At 68.4% G+C, this 27745-nt stretch overlaps 1 protein-coding gene across 2 annotated transcripts; it reads left to right on the top strand.

Annotated features, from left to right (window-relative positions):
• Positions 1-604: 604 nt before the first annotated feature.
• On the top strand, positions 605-26415 carry CRISPLD2 (cysteine rich secretory protein LCCL domain containing 2). 2 transcript variants are annotated; one of them, XM_055145929.1, is made up of 15 exons: positions 605-719; positions 8034-8320; positions 9666-9784; positions 11486-11618; positions 12103-12218; positions 13676-13776; positions 16403-16540; positions 17730-17790; positions 18159-18225; positions 18472-18602; positions 19068-19111; positions 20011-20083; positions 20901-20976; positions 24600-24733; positions 25513-26415. In XM_055145929.1, the coding sequence occupies exons 2-15, from the start codon at positions 8081-8083 to the stop codon at positions 25565-25567; spliced, it is 1488 nt and encodes a 495-aa protein (XP_055001904.1). In that variant the 5' UTR covers positions 605-719; positions 8034-8080; the 3' UTR covers positions 25568-26415. The 2 variants fall into 2 exon arrangements, with proteins under 2 accessions (XP_055001904.1, XP_055001903.1); XM_055145928.1 differs by lacking the exon at positions 605-719 and adding an exon at positions 876-999.
• The last annotated feature ends 1330 nt before the right edge of the window (positions 26416-27745 follow it).

Raw genomic sequence — 27745 nt, 5'->3', positions numbered from 1 at the left:
TCCTCAGAGCCATGCTGGGGGGTCCCCGTCCTTCCCTGACCCTGACTATGAAAGTCCTGGGGGTCGGCCACAGACCTGGGGGCCTCCCTCCTGCCTTGGCCCCACCCAGCAGGCCCTGTCGTTCCTCCAGCCTCCGTCTCTCCACCTGCCCACAGGGGCCTGGGGTTACCTGTCAGAGATGCTGTTGGCTTGATTCTCCAGGAGCCAAATGCAGTGAGAGCAGTTTGACCCCTAGCAACCACGCTCCAGCCACAATGGGGGCCTCAACATTCTGCTCTGTGAAATGGGACGTTTTCTGTTCTTTTAGGCTTCCTGGCACACTTTGGGGATCCTTCAGCCTGCACCCATCAGGCCTGCCAGCCGTGCAGCTGGGAGCCCGCGTGGGTGCTGCGCTCCTCCCCGCGTGCGGACGGAGGGAACGCACTTGGCGCCGCGTGTCGGCGCCTCCGCCCACAGCCCCTCGCGATTCGTTTGCAGGCAAGCCACGAGGTCGCCTGTCTCACCCCATTTTCCAGCTGAGCCACAGAGACGGGATTTGGTAGGTTTGCAAACCCCGGTGGAAAGTGCTTGGCGCCTCGCCGGGCTCCTAGTAAGAGCTCAATGAAAACGAGACTTTTATGGTCAGACTGAGCGCGTCCTCGGCCCTGGCCAACTCCTCAGGACGCCAGCGCCCCGGCCCTCCGGCCGGCAGACCCGCCACCCGGGCGCGCCTCCCCCAGGTCTGCGGGGCTCGCGGGGCCCCCGGCGGGCCTGGAGCGGGGCCCGCGGGCGGGGGGGTGGGGGCGGGGCGGGGGCGGGGCCCGGGCGCTGCGGCCCTATCAGCGCCCCAGCCGCTGGGAGGGGCGGGGCCGGCCCGCTCCGGGCCGCCCGTAAAAGGCGCAGCGCGGGGTCCGGCTGCAGGACTGGGGTCCCCCGACCTGGTCCTGCGCGGAGCCGCGTGCCTGCTGCCGCCTCCCGACGCGGGGCTCGCCGAGCGGACGGAGACGGGAGCCCGCGGAGGTAAGTGCGGCGGCGGTGGTCTCCTCCCGCGCCCTCCCGGAGCGGTGCCGCGCGGACGCCGGGCAGAGCGCGCCACCTGCCCACGGACACGCCGGGACGAGGCCTCGCATCCGGGCGCGAGGGGGCCGGGCTGGGGGCGCGGCGGGTCTGCGCGGCCGTCGCTGCCCCTGCCCGCCGGGCCGCCCCCCCACCCTGGGCAGCGCGGCCGCGCCTGTTGCGCTCCCGCGGCGGTGCAGGAGTTTGCGGTGCGCAGGACCAGGGAGATGCTAAGGCGCGCGGCCGGCCCGCGCCTGTCCAGCGCCACGCCCCTCGGAGCTCTCCAGAGGGGCCTCCGCGTCCCGGAGGTCAGGCGGAGGCAGAGGCTCCGGGCTGAACTGGGGCTGGCGGTGGGGTCGCGGCCCCGTCTGCTTCCAAAGCTCCAGATGGACTTGCCCACGCAGGGCACATGTGCGTGCAGGTTTGGGGACTCGGCCAGATGTGTGGTCCAGGGCTTGGCTCCGTGGCCCTGGAGCCCTCTCCTGCCGTAGCGGACAAGACCCAGAGCGTGTCCTGCCTGGCCAGCACCGCTCCCCCTGCATGTCCGAGTTGGCCGCTGATGCTGCTCCACCTGACGGGCAGCGCGGGTCTGCACCTCACTGTGGCTTTCTTTGTGCTTCCTGCCTGGAGCCTCTGGGCGCCCGAGAGGGTCGGCGAGGGTCTGTGGAACAGGGGAGCAGCCCGCCCTCCCCAGGGGGCAGAGCCACTTCCAGGCGCTGGGTCACACCACCACCTGCCTTCCTGCATGTGCGGGGGCCAGTGCGGGGCCAGTGGGGCCCGGCCGTCCGCTCCATCTCGCCATCACATCTGCAGCATGAACCCCTGGGCGGCAGGGTTGGGCTGGGGATCACCATGGCGATGCCAGCAGGGTTGGGGTTCCACTCGGGCACTCAGGCTCCCTCCTGCCTGGCAGGAACCCCCTGATTCCCATTTCAGAGGAGGAAACGGGCTCACAGAGGAGCCCTGTCCCATCATCTTGCCGGGGGACCCCCTCGTGCCCCAGCAGGGCACCAGACTCTCCTCGCTCTTGTTCTTTCCTGCAGGAAGATGGGAGATTGACCTGCCCCCCCCCCCATTCTGCTCCCCAGAAGAGTGCTCCTGGCTTGCAGTTCCTTCAGATGGGATAAGGGTGGTGTTGAGGGTCACACCAGCAGCTGACGTGGGGGTGGGGGTGCCCAGGGGCGAAGGCGTATACTGGTGGGGGGACTGCCAGGGCAGAGGCGGCCTCTGGAGAGCACCTGGAGAAAGGGGCGCTGGGGGTCTGGGGGCCACGGGTGGAGCTGCCGCCAATGGAACCTGCCCTGTTGGGGATGAGCTTGGGAGAGGGAGCGGGGGGCACCGAGGGGGTCAGGGCTCCTCTCTGCTGGTTCTCTCGGGAAGGAGGTCCCGCCTGCAGGCATCTGCCTCCAGACGCTGGTCTGGCTCCGGGAAAAGCCCTTCCGCCCCGCCAGACCCCCGTTGGAGAGCTGAGAGCCTGCTGGGGCCGACCCCCCGCGCTGCTCCTGGGACGGGGGGGAGCTGGCGGGCTTTGCTCTCTGTCACTGTCTGTCTGCCTGCTCCAGACCCAGGCGGAGAGGGTTTTTTTTTTTTTGCACACTCACTGGTTTTTGATCAGTCCCAGATGTTTAGACCAGCTCCGCCGAGCGGGGCGAACGGGTTGTCAAGGAAGGGAAATGCAGTCCAGGCCATCCCGTTCCTTTCCGTCCTGTCTTCCTGGGCTGGGCGGCTGCGGCTGGCACGGCGGCGTGGGCAGGAGCGCTCTGCGAGGCCGCACGGGCGCGCTCCTTCCCCGCACAGGACGGGGTGGGAGCGGGGTGTTAGGCCTTTTTCCTTTTTTCTTTTCCCCTGGGAAGTTTTTTCTTTATTGTGGTGCAGTGGGCCTAAGCATAAACGTATTTTTCTCATATTAAAGATACAGTCCGGTGGCGGTTTAGGACGTTGGAAATGTGCTAACTTTGACCTCGTTCTGGGAGCTTCTACCTACTCTACAAAGACCCGGGGCTGACGCGGGTGCTCGCCCGGCCCGACTCCGCCCGGCCCCGCCCCCGGCTCGGCCCCGCCCAGGCCCCGCCCCCGGCTCGGCCCCGCCCCGCGCAGGCCCCGCCCCGCCGCGCCGCGGCCGCCCGCCGTCCCGGGTCAGCGTGTTCCAGCGGCTCCAGCTGCGGTTTCCCAATGTTTCGCGCCTGGCGTCTCTCCCTCCGCAGGGCGTGCTCAGGGCTTATCCGCGCACGTCCTTTTAGTGGCTGAGTCGTACTCCGGCCCCGGCGTGCTGGCGGGCCTGGGTTCCGCCGAGGGTTCGGGCTGCGCCTCCGCGCTCTGTCCTGCATCCCGTGTGTGCGTGTGTGTGTGTGTGTGTGTGCGTGTGCACGTGCGCGTGCCTGTGCGTGTGTGTGTGTGCGTGCATGTGCGTGCGTGTGTGCATGTGCGTGCGTGTGCGTGTGTGTGTGCGTGTGCACGTGCGCGTGCCTGTGCGTGTGCGCGTGTGTGCATGTGCGTGCGTGTGCGTGTGCGTGTGTGCGTGCGCGCGGGGGAGCGGCACACCTGCGGAGCTCAGGGCTGCCCCTGGCAGTTCTTGGGGCGCATGCCAGGAGAGGAACCAGGCCCCACACGCCGAGCAGGGGCGCTGCCCTTTGCGCCTCTCCCCAGGCCGCCTCCTTCAGTCGTGTGCAGGCGCCGCCGGCAGCCGCAGAGCGTTGGGGGCTGCTCTGTCCCGGATGCGCGCAGCGGTGGCCACACCCCCCTTGCAGGTCCAGAACATTTTCTCCAGTTCCAGCTGGAAGGACATTTATCTTCTCTGCTTGTCCCAAGTGCCGTCCCAGCTCCGACGAAACCCACAGCTTTGTCTCGGGGCGGAAGTGGGGGCTGGCCCGCGGAGGGTTATGCAAGTCGGGACCATCCCTTCAAAAATACCATAAATTACGAAATCCCACATTTTCACTCCAGATTTCTGGAGAGTGTCCCGCCAAGTGCTGAAGGACGGCCGCATCCCAGAGGCACAGCTCGAGCCCCCTTTCCCGCAGCGAGCAGGTGGGGGGGCTCGGGGAACCTGCCAGTTCTGGGGTGTGGGGGGCAGCCCTCTGCCGGGAGAGATGGGGGTGGAGACGCGGTGCCCAGGTGCCCAGAGGGAGAATCAGGGGTGCAAGTCTCAGGGGAGGTCGGGCAAGGGGTGCTCTGGAGACCGGCCGCCAGCTGGGCGTGGCTGGACTCTCGGCAGCTGCGGGCCGGGCCAGGCCGGGGACAGTGCTGCGCCCGTGAGGGCTTTGTGCCTAGGGAACCCTTTGGGGCGCCTGAAAGAGGTCCCCTGGGGCACACGTGGGGACCCCACCCCTGCCATCCCCAAGGGTCCGAGTGCGCTCTGTGCCCTGAGACGGCCACGTCTGCAGTGCCCGGCCCCTCCCCCTCCCTGTGCCACAAACACGCCTTTGGTGGCCGTCTGTGCCCAGGAGCCATACTCGGGGCTGCTCCAGGCTCTGTGCTTGGGGGACCACGTGGGGGACCCCCTTGGGCGCCAGGTGCTGCCGTGTCATGGCCGCCCTCGGGCCGCTCTGCGGGGTTTCTGCTCCCCCTCCTCGCCTGGGAAGAGCTCCGGGCCTGGCAGGCTCTTGGGGCACCCAAGGCTGCCCCCGCCCCGCCCCACCCCGCCCCATCTCTGCACATGAGGCTCTGACTGGGACCGCCCAGCTGTGCTCTGCGCGGCCTCTGACCTACTGACCCCCAGGGCTCCCCTCTGGCGCAGAGCCGCGGGCGGCCTCTCTCAGGGACTGGCGGCGCAGCGCCCAGCAGTGGCCGCACCCTCAACGGGGCGCAGGGTTCTGGCTCAGGGGACGGACGCCTGGTGGCCGCCGGGGTCGCGGGGTGCCCGGGTCAGCTGGCGGGCACGTTCCTCCCCGTCCCGCGGGACCTCTGGGGCCAAGTGTGGCCAGCCCCGGGTGCGATGAGCGGCCCCTGTGCATGTGGGCCAGCCCTGCCCGGCCAGCCATGGCCCCTCGGGGGGCTTCTGGTGGTCGGCGGGCCTGACTCACACCTACCCAGGGGCCTCGCCCACCTGACCAAGCAGTGGCCGGCGCCCCAGGGGACCTGCTGGGCCTTCGGTGGGCGCTGTGGGGTGCAGCCAGGGCTGGTGCGGACGGTGACGTGGGCACGGCCCTGCCGGTCTCTCCCTAGTCTGAGCCTTGGTTTCCTGTTGGCATCGCGCTGGCAGGGAGGAGAGCCGGCAGGACGCGGGCCGGGCACAGCGACAGCGACGCAGCCTGCCGAGACCGGCGCTCCCGGCTGAGGACTCGGCTCCCCCGCCCCTCTCTGTGCTGCCGTGACTGTGTCGCGGGCCTGGCCCCGGGGTCACGGGCTCTGACTCTGCCGGCTGCGTGTGGCACAGGCCCGTCCTGACTGGTGCTGTTCTCCCCGCTCTCAGCCTCACTGGCGTGGGAGCTGGGCCACAGGACAGTGTGCTACCGTGAGCTCTTTCTAGAAGCTTCTGCTGTTGTTTCCAGCAGAGTCCGAGGCTGCTGAGATGGGCTCCGTAGGAGGGTGGATGCCATGGGCAGTGGACACGAGAAACCAGTCCAGGCTGTAGTTTAAGACACATGGCAGGGGCTGGAGCGATAGCACAGCGGGGAGGGTGCTTGCCTTGCACGCGGCTGACCCGGGTTCAATTCCCAGCATCCCGTATGGTCCCTGAGCACTGCCAGGAGTAATTCCTGAGTGCAGAGCCAGGAGGAACCCCTGTGCATCGCCAGGTGTGACCCAAAAAGCAAAAAAAAAAAAAAAAAAAAGACACATGGCAGATGACAGATAGATCCCGGGCTACCCACCCTGTACTACCCACCCAGTACTGAGCCCTGGAAGGCTTCCTGGCAGTGGTGGCTCCTACCAGGTCATTGTCCTCCGTGAGGGTGACCGTGGGCTATTCCCAGGAGTGGTTTCCAGCCAGATCCCTGCTCGCGTGCTCAGCCCGGGGGCCAGGCACCTCGTTTGTTTTGTAATTTAACATGTTAAGGAAATTTTCCTTTTGGTTCACACTTGGTGGTGCTCAGGGCTCACTCATTTCTGTCTCTGCTCTCAGGGGTCACTCTGACAGTGCTCGGGGAGGGGGGTCACATGGGTGCCAGGGATCGAACCGGATTGAGTGTGTGTGAGGTGAGCGCCGCCCCGCTGGACTTTCACTGGCCCGGGCACCCTGGACCAGTGCCCTGGGTCACACTCAGAGGCAGCCCCAGGCCCCGAGCTTTGGGGGGAAGGTCCCCACTGCAGGCACCACCCACGGAGGCGGGTTTGTTCCCTGCTCAGAGACTGGCCTACCCTGGGGTCTGCCACTGTGCGGGCGGAGCTGGCTTCCACCTCGCGACTCACCCTTGACCCCAGCTGCCAGATTCCCGCTTCAGCTGGGGGGGGGGGCAGGGGGCGGGGCGCACTGCTTCCCGGAAGGTTCCTCGCCCTTCCCTGCCGGTGTTCCGTGGGACGTGTTCAGGGCTGAGCCCTGCTCTGACTAAGCCCTGACCCTCCGTGTCCCGGCTGCCGACCTGACCGCTCACCCCCCAAGTATGCACCTGGTGTCCCAAGGACGTGCAGCCCCAGACAGGCCCCGGGTGAGCGAGAGCTGAGTGCGAACCCCGCAGGGCCGGGAGGGCTGAGCATCTCCCTCACCCGGGACACGGGGTCGGGCGCCCTCGAGAGGCGGAGACAAGGAGACCGGGGGCGCCCAGCCCCACAGTGGAACCCGGGAGAGGCCGGAGCTGCGGCGAGCAGGGAGTCACGAAGGCTGGGTGACCCCACAGGCCCGGCCGCATCCCTGGCCCCGTGTTATCCGCCATGAGGGGGCTGGGGGTGCCGGGAAGCCCTGGGCACGCGCCCCACAAGGCCCCTCAGCGTGCCCGGCTCTGCCCCGCAGGCTGTGTCCACGGGCCCCGCACGCTCTTAGTGTGGGTCTGACGGTGGCCGCGGAGTCCTGTGTGCCGGGTCTCCAGCTCTGGGGGTCCCCGGGAGGGCCGGGGGCAGCCGTGCCCACCTGCGGGGCCCTCTCTCCGCCCTACACTGCAGGCCCACCTTGGTGACCGGGACGGCGTGAGCCGGGAGGTGGACAGCGCTGCCCAGCCCTTCTCTGTCCTCTCGTGGCGGTGCTGGGAAGGCCCCGGGCACCTGCCACCACGACTGCACGTGCACACAGCTGTCACACGCACCCACACGGGCATGTCCCCCAGCGACTGTGCGAGCGTGTGGGATCCCTCCGGCTGGGCCCTGCGCTGTGCTGTCCCTCCCACGGCTGCTGTTCCGGGTCCTCTGTTAGGCGGCTGCCGGCCAGCCGGCGTGTCTGTGGCTATTTCATGGACGCTCCAGGCCACGGAGTGCGCCGCTGTCCGCCGGGGATCCCCTTCCTGGCGCATTCAGACAGACCGGCTGAGTCATAGGTGCTGTGCACACGCAGGCCTCGGGGGTGCCCTGCCCCCGGCCACGTCAGTCAGGACCCCGAGCTCTCCCCCTGCTGTGTCCACTGCCTGGACGCCTCCCCGAGTCCAACGTCACTGCTGGGCTCCCCGGGGGCCGGGGAGTGCCCACAGGCCCTGGTACTCCCCCCGCCCCCGCCCCGCCAGGGGTATTTATATCTGGGCTGTGGCTTGGCCAGGCCCCACGGCCTTCCAGAGCTGCAGTGGGAACTGCCCGCGGTTCCCAGAGGCCTCCGGGCTGGCCAGGGAGCGCCCCAGGGGCGCGGTGGGGCGATGGTCAGGGAGGCCCGGAGCTCTGGGGGTCCTGAGGGGCTCCCAGGAGTGGTCCAAGTGCATTTTGGACCGTGGGGCCAGGGCTTGCCTGGAAGGGGGCCTCAGAGGCCCGGCCCAGGGTCCTGGGGCAGGAGGCCGCAAGTCCTTGCTGAGCCGAGGGGGAGGGGCCTCGAGCCCCTGTGGCCCTCCCTGTGCACAGGCCGTCCTCGGCCACACGTCTGCCGGAGGGCGATGCGGACGCAGCCCTTTGCCCCTCACCGCCCACCTCCCTCTGCTTCCTTCCAGAACCTTCCTTCCCTTGCCCTCAGCACGCCCTCTGCCGCCACCGAGCCATGCACCGGGTCCCCCAGGGCGCCGTGCCGCTGGGGCTGGCGCTGCTGGTCTGCGGGGCCCACGGCTTCTTCCTGGCCAACGTGACGCAGCTGGAGCGGCTGCTGGGCAGGTACCAGGGGCCTGAGCCGCACGCCCGCGCGCGCCGCGCCATCCCCCACGCGGACCGCGAGGAGATTCTCCTGCTGCACAACAAACTGCGCGGCCAGGTGTACCCCCCCGCCTCCAACATGGAGTACATGGTGAGCCGCCCGGAGCACTGTGACCGGAGTCTCCACACGGAGATCTGGGAACCCCCGTGAGGGACATGTGGGCCTGTGTCCCGAGTGGGGACGTCCCCCTGTCCCCACCTCATTCCCCTCTACCTCCGCCGTCCCCTGGCCTCTTCTGCCCATGAATCTGGGACGCCATTAGTGGGGGTCCACGGGGGCCCGAGGTGGGACGCCTGTGACACTGGCCCTGCTCCCTGACGCCACCCCCACCCCCAGGTGCCCGCAGGGCGCAGGTGTGAGCACAGTTTGCCGAGTGCGGCCACGCTCAGCCCGGGGGCTCCACTGGGCACGCCCTACCTTCCCTGGCCTCCCCTCCCCTGCAGCTGGGGTGACCAAGCCCCTTCCTGGAGGGGCCCCAGCTGGCACAGGACAGTCCCCGCCGGCAGTGCTGCCCTGCCTCCCTCAGTGACCGGGCTTTCGCTTTGGCCGGCAGCACGCCAGGGTCCTTCTGGGGGTGACCCAGGGCTGGGGGTGCCGGAGCCCCTTTGAAACGGCCCAGAGGCAAATCGATTCCTCCGTGGGCCGCCGGGCAGGAAGGACGAACCTCGGCCCCACACCCAGTGTCCTGGCGGAGCTCCCAGCTGGGCTGCCCCCACCCCAGCATGGGCCATGGATGCATTTAATCGGAAACTGAGTCACAACAAGGGGCGCCCCCTCCCCTGACCCAACCTGCCAGGTTCTGCTCGCCCCCGCAGGCCGTCACCAGCACTGCTCTGCCCCACCCCAGAGGGCAGAGGGTCCGAGGGTCTTCCCTTCAGGGAGCCCGCCTTGCTGGGGGCCTACTGAGCAGCGGGCGTGGGGGCGTGGGGGCATGTGGGGGCACGGGGGGGCACGGGGGGAGGCAAGGCCTCCTGCTGACGCCTCATCGTGTTCCTGTGCATCACTCGGGCATGCCTGCATTACTCACACATGCATCGCCCATGCATGACCCACACACGTGCCTCCGTGGGCCGTGGCTCCTCCTTTACCCACGCGTCATTCCAGCGGCCTGTGCTCACGCTTGGGGCTGCGCCCGCTGCGTCCTTTCACCTCTGCTGGGCCCAGGGTGGGGCGCGAGGTGCTCGTGCCAGTGAGACGCGGTGGGCGAGGCAGCCACGCGGGAGGGCAGGGCTGGGTCCCCGCCTCCCCTCACGGTCTCTGAGCCCCTCTTCTTCTCCCCCAGGGCGGGTGGGGGGAGCCGGCCGAGGGGGGCGGGCAGTGAGGCCGGGCGCCGGGCCCGCCCGGCCCACACCTGGGCAGCCGCCCCCTGCGCGGGTCGGACCCCAGAGGGGCACGAGCTTCTGTGCCTGACTCGGACCCACCCGCCTCCCCGCAGACCTGGGACGAAGAGCTGGAGCGGTCGGCGGCCGCCTGGGCCAGCGAGTGCCTGTGGGAGCATGGACCCACCCACCTGCTCGTGTCCATCGGGCAGAACCTGGCCGTGCACTGGGGCAGGTGAGTCCCAGGTGGGTGGTGCTGGCACCCTGGCTCCTGGCTGGCTCTGCCGCTTCTCGGCCCGTTCACCCTCGGCGGAGACACCCCAGACGCTCTGGGGAAGTCCCCCCCGTCCAACCTCAGCAGGGCTGGGTGCCCCCGCAGTGCTCCCCAGGGAGGCTGCAAGTGAGGAGGGTGGTTCCCTGAGGTGTGGGCGCAGGGCATGGTGAGACTCCACTAACAGTGCTCACATAGCCCCTCAGGGGCAGGGGAGCTCTGGGCGGGGTGAAGCTTGGTTGTTGGGACCCAGGTTCTAACCTCTGAACACCACTGGCTGGTTCAGGGCCCCCAGCCTCCACCGCTGGGTGTGGCCCTGGCTGGTGACGCCTCTGGCCGGGAGCGGCCCCACAGCCTCGGCAGGGGCCCCAGCCCCCGAGCCCTGGGAAGTCTCCCTGGAACAGCACGTAGAGCCTCGGGACGGCGGCCCGCAGGGTGGGCGCCAGCAGCCACACTTGTCTGGGTTTGAGCCCTGACACCCCATGCGGTCCCCAGGGCCCCCCAGGAGAAACCCCTGAGTGCAGGGCCAGGACTGACCCCTGAGCACTGCTCCGGGCCTGACCCCAAAATCAAAACTAAATCTTCTCTCAAGCACAGCTCGAGAGGGGCCTGCACCCCCAGACTCACTCTGGAGGGGCCTGCACCCCCAGACTCGCTCTGGAGGGGCCTGCACCCCCAGACTCGCTCTGGAGGGGCCTGCACCCCCAGACTCACTCGGGAGGGGCCTGCACCCCCAGACTCACTCGGGAGGGGCCTGCACCCCCAGACTCGGGCTCAGGAGCTGAGGGTCGCCCGGAGGAGCCGCGGTGACCTGAGTCAGCTCGGCCGGGGTCCCACTGGGGTCCCCCTGTGTCCAAAGGTGTCCCCCAAGTGTCTCCCAGTGTCCCGCAGGGGTCCTGCAGATGTCCCCTAAGTGTCTCTCAGGTGTCCCCCAGGTGTCCCGCAGGGGTCCCCCAGGTGTCCGGCAGGGGTCCCCCAGGGGTCCTCCAGTTGTCCTACACAACACAGCTGCCCTGTTTTGCCCGAGGCAGTTCTCAGATGCCCCCTCAGGACGCCCTGAAAGGACATTGGGGGATTCCTGCGCCTTGGGAGGCCCCCACAGCAGGCGGGAGGCCCCTAGCCATGGCTGGCTGCGTTGGCCGGTCAGAGCACACGGCCACCCGCCTTTGTGACCACCTCCCGCTCCTGCAGGCAGCGCTGAGGCCCTGGCTGGGCACGGGGCACTCTGCACATTCTTGTAGGATCCTTCAGGACCCCCAGGGGTGGCCCTGATGCATCGTCCGCTCCGGGGCAGAGATCCCCGCTTCCGGACGGAAATCACCAAGAAACTTTCCCCTCACTCCCTGGCCTGACCCTGTGACCCGCCAGCCTGGCCTGCAGCTCCTGGACCCTGGGGCGCGGGGGACCCTGCGGCCTCGTAGCTTACGGACCGTTAGGGCAGCGTGGGGGGGCTGTACCCCAGACTCCCGCACAGGGGCTCTGCCCCTCCTCTCGGCGGAAGCCCCTCCTTGTGTCTTTTGGGGGCAGCCTCAGAGGCCCCGAGTCCGTGCCCGAGGCTCTCAGGAGCACCGGCAAAGCCTGGATGCCCGCCAGCTCCGGGCCAGGGCCGGCCGGCGCCCAGCAGGCTGTGTCCCGGGGTCTCCTCACGGGGGCTGCACCCTCTAGGTACCGCTCTCCCGGCTTCCACGTGCAGTCCTGGTACGACGAGGTCAAGGACTACACCTACCCCGCCCCGCACGAGTGCAACCCCTGGTGCCCGGAGCGCTGCTCGGGGGCCATGTGCACCCACTACACACAGGTGAGCCCCGCTCCTCCCCCGCCTCGCCACGCACTCCCCTTCCCTTCAAGGGGGCGAGCCGCTAGCAAGCAGCTTGCTGGTATGGAAAGTGGAGAAGGTGGGGCTGGAGCCATAGCACAGCAGGGAGGGCGTTTGCCTTGCACGCGGCCGACCCGGGTTCGAATCCCAGCATCCCATATGATCCCCCGAGCACCGCCAGGAGTAATTCCTGAGTGCATGAGCCAGGAGTAACCCCTGTGCATCGCCGGGTGTGACCCAAAAAAAAGCAAAAGAAAAAAAAGTGGAGAAGGTGCTGGAAGGTTCCAGGACAGTCCCACATCCCGGCATTCCCCAGGTCACAGTGCTTTGTTTTGTTGCCTTGGTTTGTGTCTTGTTTTGTCCTTGAAACAACTGTAGGGTGTGTCCACGACCCGCAGGCCTGGTCCCTTAGCCTTGGTCCCTGCAGCCCCAGCCCGCCCCCTGATGCCCGGTGTCTTTGCCCTAGATTGTCTGGGCCACCACTACCAAGATCGGCTGTGCCGTGCACACCTGCCCGCGGATGGACGTGTGGGGAGACGTTTGGGAGAATGCCGTGTACCTGGTCTGCAACTACTCCCCCAAGTAAGAACCAGCCTCGAGGCCCGGTGCAGCCCCGGCCGCTGACCTCTGGGCGCGGGGAGGTCCCTGAGCACACAGGCGCGAGCTTCCTGGCGCAGCGCGGGGGGCGCATCCAGCACCAAGGAGCACGGCGGGGAGGGCTCTGTGCTTCCCGCCTTTGTCCCCAGCGCCCCTGTCCCTCATGCACCTGGCCAGGGCTCAATCCCGCAGGGACAGGACACGAACTCCCAGGGGCTTCACCGCTGAACTCGCCCCTGAGGTTCCCGCCAATGGGATCGCCCCAATGATTCCCGCCAATGGGATCGCCCCAAAGACTCCCGCCAATGGGATCTCCCCAAAGACTCCCGCCAATGAAATCGCCCCAACGGCTCCCGCCAATGGGATCGCCCCAACGGCTCCCGCCAATGGGATCGCCCCAACGGCTCCCGCCAATGGGATCGCCCCAAAGGCTCCCGCCAATGGGATCACCCCAACGGCTCCCGCCAATGGGATCGCCCCAATGGCTCCCGCCAATGGGATCGCCCCAACGGCTCCCGCCAATGGGATCGCCCCAAAGGCTCCCGCCAGTGAAATCGCCCCAAAGGCTCCCGCCACTGGGGTCGCCCCCGTGCACTGGCTGGACGACTTGGCTGCGTCCGCCGTTGCCGTTTTACGTTTTCTCTCGGGTGGGGGTTCCCAGGAAGCAGCTCAGCGAGCCGGCGTGTGTCCTCGGCCGTTCACGGCCTTCCCGGCCCGGCTCCCCGCGGCCCGAGCCCGCCAGGTGACCCCGTCTCCGTGCCTGCGCGGGGAACGGCCTCGTGTGCCGGCCTGGGCCCGAGCACTGTAGCACTGAGCACTGCGGGAGGAGGCCCGGCTGCCCGGGTCGCCCGCTAGTCAGCTAGAGGCCCCACGGAAACCACCCTCCCCTTCGTCATCATTATCTGTCTTCATTATCTCCAGGCCACTCAGGGCTTGCTCTGCTCCAGGGAGCACTCCTGCCGGGGAGCACTCCTGCCGGGGAGCACTCCTGCCGGGGAGCACTCCGGGCCGGCCCCGCCCACTCTCACTCCCGCCTCCTCTTCCCTGGGGGAGCGTGCCGGGGTCCTGCTGCCGCCAGTGCCGTCCCACCCCGTGGTCGCACGCCCCGACACCCCCGTGACTTAGCCCCAGCCTCTGAAGCAGAGTGAGCACAAAGCACCCCAGAGCCTGGGGTCAACGAGGCCCGCGGCTCCCGCGCTGGGTGACCTCAGGCCCCTCGAACAGCCTCTCTGGGCCTCGTTTGCTCCTCAGCTGCAGGCCTGACTCCGCTTGTCCCTCCCCGGGTGCTGGGTGGATGGGGTCACCAGGGCTGGGTGTGTGGCGGGAACTCCCGGGAAGTGCTCCCTGCGCCCACACCTGCAGGACCAGGGGCTCCGTCTGGGGGGGGGGGCGGGAAGCATGTGCTGAATCCTCCACCCCCCTCGCCCCCGCTCTGTCTCCAGGGGGAACTGGATCGGAGAAGCCCCCTACAAGAGCGGCCCGCCCTGCTCCGAGTGCCCCCCCAGCTACGGAGGCGGCTGTAGGAACAACCTGTGCTACCGAGGTAGGACTCGCCGGCGGGCGCCCCCTGCAGGCCAGGCTGGGCGCGGGCTCTGCCGGGTCCTTGTCTCTCCGCGGGAGCATCTCCGGCCCGGGGGTCCTTGCGGCGGCCCTGCCCAGCGGCTGCCCAGGTGGATGCAGAGGCCGGGCGGCGCCTGCTCGGGCCTCAGGCAGCTCTCGAGGGGGCGTCTTAGGGCGAGCACAGGCTTTGTGTCTGGAGCCCGGGTTCCGCCGGCCCTGCGCGGGGCTCCCACCCCCCGCCCTGCGCGGCCCCCCAGCACTGCTGGGTGCAGCCAAAAGCTTTGAAAAACAAAAAAGGGGGGGCTGGAGTGATGGCACAGCGGGTAGGGCGTTTGCCTTGCATGCGGCCGACCCGGGTTCAAATCCCAGCATCCCATATAGTCCCCTGAGCACCGCCAGGGGTGATTCCTGAGTGCAGAGCCAGGAGTGACCTCTGTGCATCGCCAGGTGTGACCAAAAAAGCCAAAAAAAAAAAAAAAAAAGGGAAATTGGGGGCCAGCGTGTGGCCAGTGACCTGACCTGGCCTGTGTGAGGCTGTGGGTTTGAGCCCGGGCCCTCCCCCTGGCTGGGCTGTCTCTGTAAGGGGCGCTCCTGCCCGAGGCCCTTCTCAGTCGGGGGCTCCATGGGGGGCCCGGGGGTGGAGCCGGGGCTGCTGGTCCTGCTTCAGCGCGGACCTCGGCCGCGGGGAGGCTCCTGCACCCTGGGCCTTGGCGGGAACCGTGTCTGGGGAGCAGGGGAGCGCGGGTGAGAGCATGTGCCGGGGCCCTGCACTCGGGGAGGTCGGGGGGCCGTGCCCCCCCGGGCGGCTGAGCCTGAGGAGGAAGCGTGCCCGGTGCGGCTCAGGGAACAGTGTTTCAGAAGGGGACAGAGGGGGGGTCTGCACACCCCACCCACACCCGAGCCTCAGTTTCCCCACCTGGGAGTGAGGGGAGCAGACTTCCCTCGAGCCCTGGCCTGCAGGGTGAACGTCAGCTGGTGCTGAGGGTCCTTCCTGCTCAGTCCTTGTCAGCCCTGGGAGGAACAGGGGACCTTCCTGCCTGCCCCAAAGGCCCTCGCGGCTCCCCTTGTGGCCTCGTCTCTCTCGGACCCTGGCGGACAAATGCCTTCTTCTCTAGTCAGTGCTATGCCTCTTCCAGGGAGGCCTCCCTGATTCACACGGGCCAGGCACCTGCCTCCCTGCCCTGTGGTTTCAGCTGTGCGCCTCTCGGGCCGCCAGGACGCGGGGCAGAGGTGCTGTGCGTGGATATCCGTGCAGTGCCCGTGCAGCCACAGCTCAGAGGCGCACTTCCAAGGAGCCAACACCGCAGAGATACTTGAGAAGCCGCTAAGCCGCCCCCAGGCGCCCTGTCTCTGCTGCTTTATTTTTGATGGAAAATTCCCAACTGCCCTTGGCAGGGGCGCAGAGAGCCTGGCCACGCTGAAGTTCCTGCAAAGCAGCTTATCTGCATAAGCTCCTTAATGGGGGCGCTGGGCCGTGACCTCTGGCCGGGCCCCTGCAGCCCTGGGGCCTTTCCCTGGCGGAGTCCCCGGGAAGATTCTCCAGGGCGGCCAGGAGTGGCGGGACCTGAGTCGGCCCTGCGGCCGCTGCCCAGGTGCTGGTCAGGCCTCCTGAGGGCGTCAGAGTGAGCCCCAGGGGACAGTGCTCGCTTTGGGTGCTCACAGCCCTGCAGCCGGGCTCTGCACAACATCCGTGTGGGCTGGCTGGGGCCGGAGCCGCTGCCGTGACCCAGGCGTGGAATTTCCCCAGGCCCGGTGGCCCCAGGATGCATCCCCTCGGCCTTTCATGTGTGGGAGGCAGGACTGTCCGCCCGTGTTCTGAAATAGCCCGGCTAGACTGTCGGGGCCCGAGGAAGCCACGAGTCTGGGCTGCGGGTCCCGCGGCCGGGGAAAGAACACTGCAGCTTCCAGAGCGCGGCCGAGCCTCCGGTCTGAAAGGGCGCATTGTTGCCTGCGGGGCTTCTCCGACCCCAGAAGCTCGGGGCCCAGGGGGCGTCCGACACTCCGTGCCTGGAGACTTGGAGCTCTCCATCCCGACACGTCTTCCCAGAAGAACGCCAAGGCAGAGTTCTCTGGGGAGCCCAACTACCGTCCTCCCTGCAGTTTCACTGAGCAGCTACTGTGGGCTCTGAGGCAGCTGGGTCACGTGGAGTGACAGACCAAGTGACCCTGGGGGTGGGGGCCGGGCGTGGGGGCCAGTCATGGAACTGGGGTGCTGAGACGGGGCTGAGCATCCTGATGGCGAGAGTCCTGAGGGCACAGGCGGGTATTAGGGGGTGCAGCGGGGGCTCCAAGCAGCCTGATGAAGCGAAGGCCCCGCCGAGGGGAAACTGCAGCTTGGGGGCAGGTCTCAAAGCCACTCCTGGGCCCCCGGCCGCCGTGGGCAGGAGGAGTGGACAGGAGCCACTGAGTGTCCAGGTGTGGGTGCGAGGCCTCCAGGCCCAGTTAACCGCTGCCCTGGGGCCGGGCCAGTGCGTGGACGCGGCCACTGACCGGCTGGTAGATTTCCACTGAGCCCGGCCCTCTGGGTGCGGCCCCAGACGGCCCCTCCCACGCCCCCAGGTGCGTTTTGGCGGCTCCCAAACCGTCTCTCCCCCTCTGCCCTCTGCCAGAAGGGGCTCACCCCGCAAAGCCAGAGCCGGAGGAGGCGAACGAGGTGGAGACGACGCCCCTGGGGACGCAGGACTGGGCCCCGCCCCGCGCTGCCCGGCCCCGGAAGCCAGAGAAAGCCTCGGCCGTGAGCTACATGGGTGAGTGCCGCCTGCCCACACCCGCAGGTGGGGAGGGAGTTGGCGTGGGCCCTGGTGCCGGGACAGGTCTCCGGGCTGACGGATGGTGTGGACGGGGCGGGCACCGCCTGGAGGGCACGCGCTCGGGGCATGTTCAGCCCTGAGGCTGGCGGGGCCGAGTCGGGGCCCTCCGGGCTCCCAGGAGAGCTGGCCCCAGGGACCCAGCGTCCACCCGCTCTTCCACAAAGTGGGGGCCCCGGCGCCCCATGGATGAGCACTCGGCAGTCCTGCCCAGGTCAGTGGCCCTCGGGGCCGGGACCCCTCAGGGGACCCTTGACTGTGCCCCAAGAGGCTGCTGGGGACGGGCCCTCATCCCAGGCTTCCCTCAGCACCCTGGGGTGCCTCGACTGTCCAGGGCCCCTTTCCTGCACGCTTTGTTGACTCCGTTGGGGCTGGATGGGGGTCCCCACTGTCCAGCCCTGGCCTCCGTGTCCCATCCATCAGGGAGAAGCCGGCCGTCCTGCCTCGTGGCCCCCTCTGGCCCTGCTCCCGGGACCCCCCCCTGGCCTGCCATCCTTCCGTCCATTTGTCCATCTGTCCACCTGTAGTTTTCGTTGGCCAAGGGCTGGGCAGTGGGCATCTCTCAGGAAGGGGGTCCGGTGAGGCAACACGCAGCTATGATCTAACATGGCTGGTGGCCGGAGCAACAGGCCAGGGGGGAGGGCATGCGCCTCGCACGCAGCCAGTCTGGGCCCCGAGTCTCCAGGAGGTCCCCGAGCACAGCTGGCTGGCCCAGACCAAACCAGAACAAGACAAAACACATATCTTCGTCCAACCACAGCGCTTGTCCACGCGTCGGATAATTCTCCGTGAAATTTACAGAATCAGGAAGCTGAGCCCAGCCAGCTGGCCACGGGGGGGACGCCGTGGGCAGGCTGGGACCCCCCACCTCGTGAGCCCAGCCCCGGGCCCCCCTGGAGACCACAGCAGTCCTTTGGCAGCTGGGAACAGGGGTGCTGCATCCCCCCCCTTTGTCTCTCGGCCCGAGGAACCCCGAAGGCCCAGGGGCCACCGCTCTGTAAGACAGCCTGGGCCCACTCTCACGGATTCCAGAATGTTCCAAACAGTTCTTCCTAGTGGGGCCAGGGGACAATTTGTTTTGCACCTTCCCTCCGCCCACTGTGACCTGCATTTCTGCTTCTGTCCCTAGCCCAGACAGTCAGCTGTGACACCAAGCTCAAGGACAAGTGCAAAGGGTCCACGTGCAACAGGTAGGGTGTGGGGGGGCCTCAGAGCCCGCGTGCGCCCCGCCCCCTCGGGCCCGCCCCGCCCCCTCAAAGATGTCCCCGCCCCTCGGACCGCCTCACCCCCCCTCGGGGCCGCCTCACCCCGCCCCTCAGAGATGACCCCGCCCCCCAGGCCGCCCCTCCCCCTCAGGGCCCACTCGCCCCGCCCCCTCGGTCCCACCCCGCCCCCTCAGAGATGGCCACGCCTCCTCGGGACGCCCCGCCCCTCAGGCCCGCTCGCCCCGCCCCTCGGGCCGCCCCGCCCCCAGGGCCCCACTGCACCCACCTGCCCCCAGGGGCGGGAGCCTGAGGGAAGGGGCCTTGTGCCCACCCGACCAGAGTCCTGCCCGCAGGTACCGCTGCCCCGCGGGCTGCGCGCGCAGCAAGGCCAAGCTCTTCGGGACCCTGTTCTACGAGAGCGTACGTGAGCCGAGCGGGGCGCGGGGCGCGGGGCGCGGGGCGCGGGGCGCGGGGCGCGGGCGGGCCTCGTGCTCCCCCCCCGCGGGGCTAATCTGCTAATCTGGGGCGCGGGCGGGCCCGGAGGCTCGCGGGAAGCGGGGATTGCGGGATAAGCCGCGGGCGGACAAGGGCGCCTTGTGGGGCGGGGCGGGGCGGGGTCGGGCCGCGGGGCCTCGCCGGACCCCGCGGACTCGCGCGTCCCCCCAGTCCTCCAGCATCTGCCGCGCGGCCATCCACTACGGCGTCCTGGACGACGCGGGCGGGCTGGTGGACGTCACCCGGAGCGGGAGGGTCCCCTTCTTCGTGAAGTCGGCCCGGAACGGCGTGCAGTCCCTGAGGTGGGCGGGGCGGGGGCGGGGGGCCGGGAGGGACGCACGGGGGGGGGCCGGGGGCGGGCAGACCCTCGTCCCGGCGCGCCCCCCGCTCGGCCCTGCCCGCGCCTCTGCTGGGCGCTCTGTCCAGGGCGCGGGGATTCCCGCCTGGAGCAGGGCCTCGGCCCCCTGGACCCCGAGCAGGGGGCGGGCCTGGGGCCAGCCCTCCCCCACCCCGCGGTACCGGCCGGCCCGGACACACAGCGGGAGAGGTTTGCCTTGCACACGGCTGACCCGGGTTCGGTCCCCTGAGCCTGCTTGGAGTGCTCCCGGGAGTGCCAGGCCTGGGGTAGGCCCTGAGCACCCCGGGTGTGACCCCCAAACAAAAGAAGCACCCAGTGGCTCTGAGCAGGGTCCCGCGCTCGGCCCCAGGGCGCCCCACGCCTTTCCGGAGGCTTCCGTCCACGCTCCCCTCGTGTCTGTTTCCTGCAGCAAATACAAGGCCTCCAGCGCGTTCACGGTGTCCAAGGTGAAAGGTAAGTCGGGGTGGGGGCCTGCTTTTTCCGGCCCCGCCACCCTTTCTCCACGCACTGGCGGCTGTGCAGAGGGGTGGCTTTGGGGTGGGGCCTCTCGGCCACACCGCACCCCTGCCCTCCGCCCGTGGAATGCCTTTGACTGCTGAAGCCCCTGATTCAGTGCCGCTGCCCGCTCCTGTCTCCGGGGGCCGGGACTGAGGGGCGGGGGGCTGGGAGGGGGCACGGGGTGTCTCTGCCCCGGCTCACCCTCCCCTAGCAGGAGGGCCCGCGGCTGGGGTGGGCGCTTTCCTGGCACAGGCCAGGCCGAGCCTCTGTCAGACGCTCCGGGGAGAGCAGTCGGACCCCGCGGGCTCTCACCGGGGGGAGGGGGCTGTGCGGCCCCCTGGCTGGGACAGAGAGGCAGGGGCGGTCTGAAGGCACCCCCCCATCCCGGCCGCTCTGAAGATCAGTTTGGTTTGGTTTTGGGGGGGCTTTTTGGGCCACACCGGGTGGTGCTCAAGGGCTCCCCCTGGCTCTGCACTCGGGAATCACTCCTGGCGGGTCGGGGACCCTACGGGATGCGGGGGACCGAACTGGGGTCAGCCATGTGCAAGGCAAATGTCCTCCCCGCTGTGCTGTCGCTCCGGCCCCATGAAGATCAGTTTTCTTGGCACCGGGGGTCCGGGCTGGGGGTCCCCACCGCGCAGGCCGAGAGCCGCCTTCAGGGCCGAGCCAGCGACCAGGAGGGCGTCGGTGGCCCTGGCGGGCTGTGTGGTGCCACAGCATCAGGGTGCCCCGGGGGCTCGGCCCCCACACCCCAGTTCCCTCTTCTGCGCAGTGGACACGGGGAGCGGGTGGAGGGAGGGCGGGACCCCGAGGGCCCCCAGCCCTGAGAGTGATGGCCGCCGTGCCCTTGGCAGTGCAGGACGTGGACTGCTACGTGACCGTGTCCCAGCTCTGCCCCTTTGAGAAGCCGGGCACCCACTGCCCGCGGTAAGACCCCCGGGCACGCCAGGGCGGGGCCGGGCCGGGTCTCCCCAGGCACGTCTCGACGTGGCCCTGAGTGTGTGTCCCCGAAGCCAGCTGCCGTGTGCCACGCCCAGCCTGTCGGGACCAGCCCAGGGGGTTGGGGGGGCCACGGGCCTGAGGGCAGAGCTGCTGCTTCTCAGTCAGAGGCGCCTGGACCGACACACTCACACAGCCACACAGTCACAACTCACACACACACAGACACGCTCAGACACACACAACTCACAGTCACACAGACACACTCAGACACACACAACTCACAGTCACACAACTCACAGACACACTCAGACACACACAACTCACAGTCACACAGATACACACTCAGTCACAATTCACACAACTCACATAGTCACACAGACACACAGCTCACAACTCAGTCACACACACAACTCACAGTCACACTCACAGATTCACAACTTACACAGTCACAACTTACACAGTCACACAACCCACATAGTCACCGAGGTAAACACTAGAACACAGTCGCACACACTCACTCACACAGACACACACAAACGCTCATATACTCTCATAGGTCCACTTACCTACACTCACATACACACACACACACACACACACACACTCACCAGGCTTGCCCCCGCCCCCGCCCCCAGCCCCCGCCGTCGCGTCCCCTCCCTCCCGGAGCCACTCGAGTCGCTCTGTCCTCCGCCCGGCCGGGGTCACCTGGGCTGCGGGTCACTCCGGGCAGGGGGGCTGCCCTTCGCCCGGGCGGGGGCGGGTGTGGGGCGCGGGGGCCCTGCTGGACACTCCCGCCTTCCAGGGTCCGCTGCCCGGCAGACTGCGGGGACCATCCGGCCCCCTGGGCTCCCGTGGTCGGAACCAACATCTACGCGGACGTGAGTATGCTGGACCTCCCCTGGGGTGGGCTCCCCCCCCCCGCCCTTCCTCCTCCCCGCCCCCCACGCCCCCCTGCGGCCTCCCGCGGCCCACGTCTGCTCCAGTGCCTCAGTCTCCCCACTGGCCGCGGCAAAGTGTGGGCGCTCCTCTGCCAACTGGGCCTCGTTCTTGCAGCCCCTCGTGCCCGCGGCTCAGGGCCGCTCTGCCCGCCTCCCCGCCCCCCTGCACGCCACAGCTGCCACTGACAGTGCTCTGAGGAAAGTGCTCGGGGCGCCCCTCACTGCGGCCGGCGGCCTCTCGCACGCTGCCTCTGCCCGTCCGCCTCTCCTTGGAAGGAGCCGGTCAGCGCCAGCCTCATTCTCCCTGGGGACAGGGCGGCGTACCTGGGGTCACGGACAGTTCCTGCCAAGGGTGGACCCTGGGCCCCTGAGTGCAGGCTTAGCTCTGAGTCCCCGCCTCAGCCCTACACTGTGCCTCCCCTCCCACCTACCTGCCTGCTCCCTCCCTCCTCCCTCCCCCTCCCTCCCCCTCCCTCCCTCCTCCCTCCCTCCTCCCTCCCTCCTTCCTCACTCCCTCCCTCCTCCCTCCCTCCTCCCTCCCTCCTCCCTCCCTCCCTCCTTCCTCACTCCTTCCCTCCTCCCTCCCTCCTCCCTCCCTCCCTCCTTCCTCACTTCCTCCCTCCTCCTTCCCTCCTCCCTCCCTCCTTCCTCCCTTCCTTCCTCCCTTCCTCCCTCCTCCCTCCCACCTACCTGCCTGCTCCCTCCCTCCCTCCCTCCCTTCCTTCCTTCCTTCCTCCCTCCCTCCTCCCTCCCTCCCTTCCTCCCTCCTTTCCTTCCTTCCTTCCTTTCTTCCTCCCTCCATTCCTCCCTCCCTCTCTCCTCCCTCCCTCCCTCCTCCCTCCCTCCCTTCCTCCCTCCTTTCCTTCCTTCCTTCCTTTCTTCCACCCTCCATTCCTCCCTCCCTCTCTCCTCCCTCCCTCCTCCCTCCCTCCCTTCCTCCCTCCCTTCCTCCCTCCTTTCCTTCCTTCCTTTCTTCCTCCCTCCATTCCTCCCTCCCTCTCTCCTCCCTCCCTCCCTCCTCCCTCCCTCCCTTCCTCCCTCCTTTCCTTCCTTTCTCCCTCCCTCCCCCCTCCCTCCCTCCCCCTCCCTCCTCTCTCTCCCTCCCTCCCTCCCACCTACCTGCCTGCTTCCTCCCTCCCTCCCCCTCCCTCCTCCCTCCCTCCCACCTACCTGCCTGCTTCCTCCCTCCCTCCCTCCTTCCTCCCTCCCTCCCTCCTCCTTCCCTCCCTCCCTCCCTCCTCCCTTCCTCCCTCCTTTCCTTCCTTCCTTCCTTTCTTCCTCCCTCCATCCCTCCCTCTCTCTCTCCTCCCTCTTCCCTCCCTCCCTCCCTCCCACCTGCCTGCTTCCTCCCTCCCTCCTCCTTCCCTCCCTCCCTCCCTTCCTCCCTCCCTCCCTCCCTCCCTCCTTCCCTACACCCCATGATGTCCAGGGCCTATTCCCGGCTCTGCTCAGGGGTGAGTGACCCCTGGCAGTCCTCGGGGACCGTGTGGGGTGCTGGGAGTTGGACCGGGCTCTGACGAGCTGCGTGAGGGGCGGGCGCTTGCCCTGTGCTATCTGTGACCTGGGTTTTCCTAGAAATGTTCCAGAACAGTCTGTCCACGCCAGCTGCCCGGGGCTTAGGGACGGGCTGGGCCTCAGCTGTGCAGCTTATCCTGACCGGCTCTGTCATCTCCTGCCGGGACACTTACCGCCGGGGGCGGAGCCAGCTGGGGTCCCGCAGGCCAGGGCGTCTCCAGGGACTGTATTCCCCAGCTGGGTCCCCAGGGTGGTCCGGGGGCCCCAAGGATAATCATGTAAATGGGGAGGTCATGGCTTGAGACAGGTGGCCAGCCAGTATGACGGGGCCCTGGAAGGAGGCCAGGTGGGGGAAGGCGGAGTACTCCCTCCCACAGTGCTCCCAGTTCCGTGCACCCCACCTGCCCCGCTTCTGCTCCGGGTTCTGTGTTCCTGTGACCGGGGGTCGCTCGGGCCCAGACAGAGCAGTGAGCCCCCAGCCCCTCTCTCCTCCCCCCCGAAGCATCTCCTGAAAAACCGCCAGGCAGAACCGACTTTAGCACAAGGGCCGTGCGTCAGCTGCCACGCGCCATGTTTTACCTGCAGAGTTTGGGGCGTCAGGTGTGTGCCCCTCGTGCACCCCACCTGGTCCCGTCCCCATGTGACAGGGTCCCTGAGCACCCTGTGCCGAGCATCCCCGCATCCCCGGCCCTGAACCATGGGCTGCTGTGGCCACCGGAGCGCAGAGGGGCCTGATCTTGGATCGATCCTTGGCCATGCCCGGCTGTGCTCAGGGGCCCCTGTGGGTGCTGGGGGCCCCGCGGGGCGTGCTGCGGGCTGGGCGACCGCCCCGCCTGCCGCCTTGGCTGTGGTGACGCAGTGGGGGCGGGGCGGCTCCTCTGCTTCTGGGAAGTGCCGAGGCGCCGAGCAGCTGTCGGGCCGCGAGGTTTCTGTGGAGAGTTGCCCGGCCTGGAAGGGCTGCGCCCGCCTCCTGCACAGCCAGGCCCCGGGCCGAGGGCAGGGGGTGCCAGGGGCAGCTGGGGCCCCAGCTGTGCCGTTCACCGGGGACACTTCGGGGTCAGCCAGGGGCCGCAGCAGGGGCGCGTGTGGCAGGGCTGCCCGGGGCCAAGGGGCTCTGGGCGGGCGCGACCCCCACTGAGGTGCCGAGGCACAGGCCAGGCGGCTCGGGCAGCAGGGGACTGGACAGGGGGCAGAGGTCTCCGGTGCTGGACGGCATCTGGAATGTTCTAGAAACTGTGGCAGGCTCGGGGCACTGCCGTCCGTCTCTGCGGGCAGCTCCGAGGAAACCGGCTTCAAAAGCTCCAAAAATTGGGGCTGGAGTGATAGCACAGCGGGGAGGGCGTTTGCCTTGCATGCGGCCGACCCGGGTTCAAATCCCAGCATCCCATATGGTCCCCTGAGCACGGCCAGGGGTGACTCCTGAGTGCAGAGCCAGGAGGAACCCCTGTGCATCGCCGGGTGTGACCCCCCCCAAAAAAAAAAGCTCCAAAAATTCCATTTCCAGCCTGGAGGGTGGAGGAGCTTCAGAGCAGGTGGCTCTGTGTGTGTGTGTGTGTGTGTGTGTGTGTGTGTGTGTGTGTGTGTGTGTGTGTGTGTGTGTCCCTAGACCCCACCCTGTGACGGGGCCCTGCCGTGGCCGGGGGCTGGCAGGGCGCCCCCTCCTTTGCTAGTCCCTTAACCTGTGGGTGTCGGCCCCAGCCTGGCGGTGCTGACCGCGGTGTCCAGCCTCTGCGTGGCCCGGCCCCAGGACAGCCTCGGGGCGTTGCTCTGCAGTCCCCCGCCGCCCCGGGTCTGCAGCTGCAGAGGGGGCCACTGGCCACGGAGCCGCCCACACCGTCCCCGACAGCCTCGAGGCCTCTAGGCGAACCGCACCCGAGTGTCCGCAGGGCTGGGGCCTGCGGGTGTGAGACCCCCGCCCTGTCCTGGAACCTGGTCGCCTTCCTCCATGTGGGGGGGCAACGGTGGCTCCTTGTCGGGCCTCCGAGGGCTGGTCTCGGGGGCGGCGAGGGGTCTGCGGGCCCCTCCCACACCCGCCCTCCCTGCCGCAGACCTCGAGCATCTGCAGGACGGCCGTGCACGCGGGGGTCCTGCGCGCGGGCAGCGGCGGGCTCGTGGACCTCATGCCCGTGGACAGGAAGAAGGCCTACGTGGGCTCGCTCAGGAACGGGGTGCAGTCGGAGAGGTAGGGCGGGGCGGTGGGGGCTCGGGGAGAAGCGGGGTCCACTGGGGCTGCCCCGGGCCACCCCAGGGCCGGGCTGAGGCTGATCCCTCACGGCACAGGGCCCACGAGACGCTGGGGACCCCCCCACAGGCCGGGCGGGGGCAGCAGCAGGGAATTCTGGGAATCATTTGACTTGGGCCCAGCAGCCTCGGGCTCACTCGGGCTCTGCGCTCGGGGCCCCGGGGGGTGCCGGGGGCCGGCCCGGGGCCCCTTCCCCACTGTTGTCCTCTAGGCCTGGCTGTGTCCAGTTTGCCGCCTGCACTTGGCGAGCAGGGCCCGCACCCTGGGCTTGGGGCTCTGCGCATGCTGGAGCACTGGGGAGGGAGCCCCGCGGGGAGGGGGCGCTGCTGGGCGGCGGCCAGAGAGGGGCCCGGCGCGGGGCGCAGGCAGCAGGTGGCTCCTGGCTGCCTTCCCGGGCAGCTGCACCCACTGGCTGCCCCGGAGCTGAACCCTGGGAAGGAGCAGGGAGAGGCGGGAGGGGCCGGCCTCGATGGACGCAGCAGCGCCTGGGGCCGGCGGGGGAGCCCAGCCAGGTTCCGGGGTTCCGGGGCCGGCACGGGTCCATCCCTGGCACCCGGTGGCCCCCGCATCCTCCCGGGAGTGACCCCTGCGCTGAGGCGCTGCCCTGTGCGCCCCCCGCCCCCGGCACACGCGGCGGGTGGGCGGAGGGAGCGGTTTGTGGCGGGCGCCTCTCCCTGCCCGCATGCCCCCGCCCTGGTGACGTGCCTCTCTGCCCCCAGCCTGCGGACCCCCCGGGACGGAAAGGCCTTCAGGATCTTCGCGGTCAGGCCGTGAGCCCGGCGCGGGAGAAGGGCCCGCCGAGGGCTTCGGGCTGCGCCTGGGACCGGCCCCCTCAGACTCGTGACTCGCCCCTCGTGCTGCCTGTTGTCCGGCCCACTCTGCAGCCCCCGGGAGGGCCCGGATCCTCGACGTGATGGGCCAGGAGCCCCACCGAGGGGATGGGCTCAGGCACACGGGGTTTTCTGGCCCGGCCTCGAAGGGCGTTATTTAAGCCACATGGTACGATTCGAACCCAGGGAAGCCCGTGCTTCATGTTTGCTGGTCAGACAATGGGCCGGGTGTGCGGGTCTGCGCCTGCGCTCGTGCCCCCCACACCAAGAAGGTTCACTTGGGGGTCCACGGCAGCTCCAGGCCCGCGCCCGTGGCCTTGCGGAGACCCACGCCTCCTCGCTCCCTCTCGGCCGTCCTGTGCCCGTCAGCCCGTCCCTGGAGCCCGCCTGGCAGGGCGGTGCCCGGGCGCTGGGCAAATGCTGCCGGGCCGGCCCTTCTCGGGGGAGGACGGCTGTCTGGAACATTCCTCGCCGAGGTTAGCGGCTCTGGGGAGGGCGAGCCTGTGGCCCACGGCCCTTCCTGCCGCTCACGCCGACGAACCGACTTCCTGCCTGTGCCACTTGGCCCCTGCCAAGTGTTCCCGAGGCTCCGAGGGTGCTCTCGGGCCTCCGCGAGCCCAGACCCCAAACCCACACGAAATTAAACAGTCACCCCCCCTTTTTGTAAATAGCTTTTCTTTGCAGAAGGTAAAATTCCATCCTCCACGGCCATCGGGCTGCCCATACATCACGTTGGCAAATGCCAGCTTCCCATTGGACCTCAGGACACGCCGTCAGAATATTGCAAGGCCAAGGAACTAGCCAGAAATAAACAAATGAAACAAGCGGGCCACGATCTGGACACGACATTCTGTGGTGGTCTGGGGTGCTGCTGAGGGGGGCTGTTACTGTGGGCGGCAAGGAGCCCCCGGGGAGGCGGCACCCGGCTCCCACCCGCAAACATCCCATCTGACCCCCACATGGCAGGGCTGTGTCCGGCCATCGGTCACGGCCACGGCTCAGCCCCAGATGTCAGCCCAAAGCATGGTCAGCTGTCCACTTGCTGTCCACGTCGGCTCTTGTTGCTGCTGGCACTCTGCAGACGCCACGCTGTGCCATCCTGCTCTGTGGCTCTGCCACGGCCTCCCACCCTGGGCGGCCTGCGGTAGGGCGGCGTGGCTCGTCACTCCGCAGCCGTCTGGGGACATCCCGGTCAGCCCGGAGGCAGCAGTGTCCAGGGGTGTTTGACGTCTGGAAATGAGACGCTCAGCCGTGTGTGGGCAGGACACCGCCCACAGCCCAGGCCCGCTGCCCCCCACGGGCATCGCTTCTCTCGCAGTCCGGAAAGCAGACGGCACGGGGGCCCTTGTCACGGCGACGTCCTGGGGCACGTCCTGTGGGTGGCCTCCTGTGTGTGCCCCTGTGCAGGCTCCACAGCTCACGTGTATGTTGTTGTTTTTTTCTTTTTGGGTCACACCCGGTGATACTCAGGGGTCACTCCTGGCTCTGCACTCAGGAATTACTCCTGGCGGTGCTCAGGGGACCCTATGGGATGCTGGGATTTGAACCCGGGTCGGCCGCGTGCAAGGCAAACGCACTCCCCGCTGTGCTATCACTCCAGCCCCACGTGTATGCTTTTTCCTATGAAAAATGACAGAAAACTCTCCTGCTTCCTCCGTCCTGAAGTCTGTGAGTCCGAGTGTGCGCGTGAGCGGGCCCTTCCCTGGCCACGCCAGAGAACCGGACTCCTGTCAGACGCCCCCACGGTGTGTTTTCTGGGCAGGTCAGGACCGCCCTACCCCCACACTCCCCTGTGGATGCCCAGAGTCCCGGGAGCCGTGACCTGTCTCCCCAGGACACAGGGAGAGGCGGGCCTGTGGTCACCGGTAGTTAGGATGCAGAATTTGGCCCCGGTGCTCTGGGGATTGAAACACCAAAATTTAGGGTGGAGCAAAAGCACAGCAGGAGTGTGTTTGCCTTGCATGCGGCTGACCCAGGTTCGGTCCCCGGCACCCCATATGGTCCCCCAGGTATCAGCAGGAGTGATCCCTGAGCACTGAGCTAGGAGTAAGCCCTAGCACCACTAGGTGTGGCCCCTAAAAATTTTAAATAAGCAAGGTTTTATTTTATTATTATTATTTTT

This window comes from Sorex araneus, chromosome 8 (assembly GCF_027595985.1).
Source record: "Sorex araneus isolate mSorAra2 chromosome 8, mSorAra2.pri, whole genome shotgun sequence".
Classification (NCBI taxonomy): Eukaryota; Metazoa; Chordata; class Mammalia; order Eulipotyphla; family Soricidae; genus Sorex; species Sorex araneus.
Note: the sequence above shows the minus strand (reverse complement) of the source record. Positions and strands in the feature narration are given on the sequence as shown.

What these genes read in the sequence shown, in the direction of transcription:
- CRISPLD2 (XM_055145929.1), top strand. Translation starts at nt 8,081, where the DNA reads ATGCACCGGGTCCCCCAGGGCGCCGTGCCGCTGGGGCTGGCGCTGCTG. An exon ending in CCTCCAACATGGAGTACATG is followed by an intron (nt 8,321 to 9,665) that starts GTGAGCCGCCCG and finishes GCCTCCCCGCAG; the next exon opens with ACCTGGGACGAAGAGCTGGA. An exon ending in GGACCCTGTTCTACGAGAGC is followed by an intron (nt 18,226 to 18,471) that starts GTACGTGAGCCG and finishes GCGTCCCCCCAG; the next exon opens with TCCTCCAGCATCTGCCGCGC.